Source organism: Jatropha curcas, chromosome 9, assembly GCF_041381405.1.
Source record: "Jatropha curcas cultivar XTBG-Jc1 chromosome 9, XTBG_Jcur_1.0, whole genome shotgun sequence".
NCBI classification, from domain to species: Eukaryota; Viridiplantae; Streptophyta; class Magnoliopsida; order Malpighiales; family Euphorbiaceae; genus Jatropha; species Jatropha curcas.
The window spans coordinates 1,303,269-1,307,474 of record NC_143159.1 but is presented as its reverse complement, the minus strand read 5'-3'; the positions used below and the strand labels follow the sequence as shown (position 1 = coordinate 1,307,474).

Sequence of the window (4,206 nt, the reverse complement as noted above, 5' to 3'; positions counted from 1 at the left end):
TTAATAAAAAAAATAGTTATTAAACCCTGCTAGCTTCGTCAATCCGTGGTGATCTAATTGGTCTTTTCATTTAAATGAGGAGTGTGAAGTTTCGAATTCGAGTTCTGTTGATCACAGTTATTTTCACCAATTTTATGAATCAAAGGAAAGACTACCTTTGTTGTGTAGCCCACAGTATTATTTCGGCTTATAAATACCTCCAATGCTAGTTTTGGAAGATTAACTGGGAAAAACCAAACTAATTTTATTTTTAACTAATTTTATTTTTAACTATTTAAAGAAAAGAACCAAATTTAACTAGCTAGCTCATTCGTAATTGAATTGCTCAATCTGCACAAACTCGATTGATCTAGACTAACTTTTATATTTATAATTATTTTTTATTGAATTATAATTATATAATTAAATTAATGATCCATCCACCAAATTCTTTAGTCGGGTGAATATCCTGGCCAGGTTTAATAACACCGAAAAAAAAACATCAATAGTAACAAGGATAGTAATTTTGTTGGAAACCGATTCTCAGTCAGTTGCAAATGCCATCAATAATGATAATACGAATGACTCGTCTGCTTTTGATTTGATAATTCAGGACTGCAAATCTCTTTTATCTGAAATACCAGTCGCAAAATGTAATTTTATTTATAGGTCTGCGAATGTAGCTGCACATACGTTAGCAATTGGAACACATTCCGAAGCAGGCTTGGAGATTGGAATTCATTCCGAAGCAGGCATGGAGATTGGAATTCTGTACCACCTCCTGCTCTACTTGATTTCTTGATTTCGTAATAAAGTTTCTCATTTTAACTTTAAAAAAAAAAAAAAACAAGGATAGTTACATTTCACACGGTTGTTATTGTGCATCTACACATTATAACAAGTATCTACATATGGAGCATTTTTACCTGATTAATGTCAAAACAAAATTCATATTTTTCCTGGCATATTAATAAAAAAAATAATGACAGGACGAGACACTAATGAAGAATTCCACAGTAGCTGGACACGTTGGATCCAAAGGCATTAACTGGGATTTAGCTATAACAAGTAATGCATATGCAGAAATTTAACATTTTTAGCAATTAATTAAAAGCAAATACAATTAAACTTGAGTACTACCTTACCAAAACTGCCAAAAACACACTCATTTTGTTTATGTACAAGGTAATTATCATTTAAAAGGGAAAAAAAAAAACACAATAAAATTGATTCATTGCATAATAGAATATTAGAACAAGATGATTTCATTTCATCACTTGAAGATTTTATTCACAGCCTCACATTCTCACATGACAAGAGTTTCGAAATCATTAGCTCCGTGCAATGTATTTGAAAGCAAAATCTGGGTTTTAAAATTGCAATAATCTCTAAACCCACAATAAATATTAGATTTAGTTGTTAGTTTTTTTTATCCACATATCATATGTTCTGTTGTTTCATTACCATCATACAGACATAAATACGTAAAAAAAATACCATAAAATGCCAAAAATACAAGCCTTTCAAGTGCTTCAACAACAGCAGACACTTGCTTGTAATTATTTCAAACACCAAGGGCTTTCTTGTCCCCGCAATCTCTATAAATTCCTCCTCCCTCTCCTTTTCTCAAACCCCCCAAAGTTTTCTCTGACCCTTCCCAAAACGAAGGGAACAAAAGCTAAACAATCAGCACTTTTGAAGAGCGTTTCTTTTATTTTCTCTAGTTTTCCCTTTGGACTCTAATTTCCGAGAAAATGTCAGCTGGCTTTGGAAAATGCAGCAAAATCCGTCATATTGTGAGGCTTCGTCAAATGCTGCGGCGGTGGCGAAACAAGGCTCGCATGTCTGCCAACCGTATACCGTCTGATGTTCCTGCTGGACACGTGGCTGTCTGTGTCGGCACCACTGGCAGGAGATTTGTGGTGCGGGCGACTTACTTGAACCATCCCGTTTTCAAGAAACTATTAGTGCAAGCAGAGGAAGAGTACGGCTTCAGCAACCAAGGTCCTCTAGCGATTCCATGTGACGAAACGGTATTTGAGGAAGTGCTTAGGTACATTTCGCGATCGGAGTCGGGTAATTCCATCCGGTTCTCGAATCTTGAAGATTTTCAAAGGTATTGTCATGTCGGAGTTAGGAGCACGCTTGATTTGTGGACGGAATCTCGACCGTTACTTCATGGGTTTGCTGATAAAACCATTTGGTAAGGAGAAATACGGACTAGGATTTGGTTGGTATTGTTTAAAAATTAATAAGGAGACAAAAATGATGGTACGCTCTGATTCTGACCCGGGATCGACTCAGTCCGAGTTAGGAAAGCTCTCTGAAGGAAACTTTATCAATTCCAACATTAAATTAATATACAAGTACAGTTCCGAGTTCGACTCAAAGTTCGACTCGGCTGATTTGCCCTGATTCACGGGGTCTGATTTTTCACTTACCATGTACAAATAGGTGAGTTGATGGGTAAATTTAGGGGGAAACATTTCTTCCTTTTTCTTTTTTTTCTTTTGGGTCGTTTTCCAGTTATTATTGGTTTAATTGGGTTGTGAGCCACTGCGGCGAGGCAGTGTAAAATACAACTCCGGAGAATGCTTGGAGATGGCAGAAAGAGGTGGCTGAGTTACCCACCGAGTCGTCCCGGGTTCGACTGGGAGCGGAGGCAAAGAAAAAATATTTGAGAGCTGAGACACAATGAAGGAGGAAGAGTAAAAGCAGGAAGTGATTAAGTAATAGTAAATTGTAATCACTTTTGTAAATTCCGTTATTTATTTGATCAGTGAAACATTTAAAGAGAAATTACAATTTAAAATGTCTCTTCTTAATAACTAATTATTCTCAATATTAACATTTGAATTATTACTCATTGAATGGGGATTTAATGATTGGTAGCCGTTGTGAGCTTTGTGGGAGTCATAATGCATCAACCCATGTGAAAAAAGAAAATACGACATTTTTCTCAATTTTTGTCTTTCTAGCCTTTTTTTTTTTTTTTTAAGTATAGTAGTAATAGTTACAGTTTACACATTTTTTTATATATTTCTGTAAATTATCGTATTATTTCGATTCATTAAATTTTTTAATTAATAAAAAATATATATGTATAATTAGATTAATGTGATGATTTCATTGTAAGTAGCAAATTTCAATAAGGGATTAAAGAGAACATGCACAATTTATTTCTTGCTTCAAATGCAAATTTCCACTATTGTATAAGAAAAGGAATTACTAAAAAACAAGAAAAGAAAAAATAAAAAACTGCTGGCATGCAACCACTTCTGGGTTGGACTTGGACACTCTCTGCATAGTCATACTTAAAATAATGGAATATTGACTTTTTATAAAAAATAAAATTTTATATTTTTGAACTGTTAAACAAAATTTGAGAGCCAAAAGGAGAAGGATGGAATTAAATATTGAAATTTGAGGAAGGTTGCATTTTAATATTTGCGTGTGTTTTTATATATTATTCAGAAAAACTGTCATAAGCTGTCTTACAACTTAAACAACAAACAGCCAAACTAATAAAACTATAAATCAAAGATGAAAGATGCTAATTCTCTTTGACCTTTGACCTACTGTTCTTCTTCCAATGGGCCATTGCACAGAACCCAATACCCTCTTTCAAGTAAAATGAATACCTCAAAGTTTATCTAAACAGGAAAAAAAAAAAAACAATTCGTGTCAGTCATTTTGATTTTGGTCAAAAATAATTATTCAAAATTAGAAATTTATCTTTTTTTTTATTTTATAAGGAAGAGATTAATAATTTTGTGGATCCAACACGTGCCAAATAATATCAATAAAAGAGAAATAGTTATTTTCTGCAGAGAAATAGCAACTGGGTATTGAGAATTACCAATATTGTGAATGGTTATAAAAATTTTGGCGGTGAGAGGATAACTGGATATGCATGCTCTAACCAAAGTGCACAACAATATATGGTAAAGGGACAATCTTATAATATTTGTTGAAAGGGACGGACAAGCCTTCACGCAATTAGAAAATGCAGCGTCATATGATGTTTTTCACTTCAAATTCCCCACTGCTTATAAAATGGCTGTCTTAATCAAATGCTCCTTTAGGGTCTACCCATCGAAGATCTTCAATCAAAGGACTGATTTTTTTTTTTTTGGTACTGGAAGTAGCAGAACCAGAAGTAGTGGGCAGCTTTCACTTTCACTTTCACTCGCAAGATTTCCTTCTGAAGAAATATTAAAGTCAATT

The 4,206-nt window shown here is 33.8% G+C and overlaps 1 protein-coding gene across 1 annotated transcript; it reads left to right on the top strand.

Moving 5' to 3' along the window:
• Positions 1-1,608: 1,608 nt before the first annotated feature.
• On the top strand, positions 1,609-2,791 carry LOC105635365 (auxin-induced protein 6B). The gene has a single exon (XM_012218439.4). The coding sequence runs from the start codon at positions 1,734-1,736 to the stop codon at positions 2,184-2,186; it is 453 nt and encodes a 150-aa protein (XP_012073829.1). The 5' UTR covers positions 1,609-1,733; the 3' UTR covers positions 2,187-2,791.
• The last annotated feature ends 1,415 nt before the right edge of the window (positions 2,792-4,206 follow it).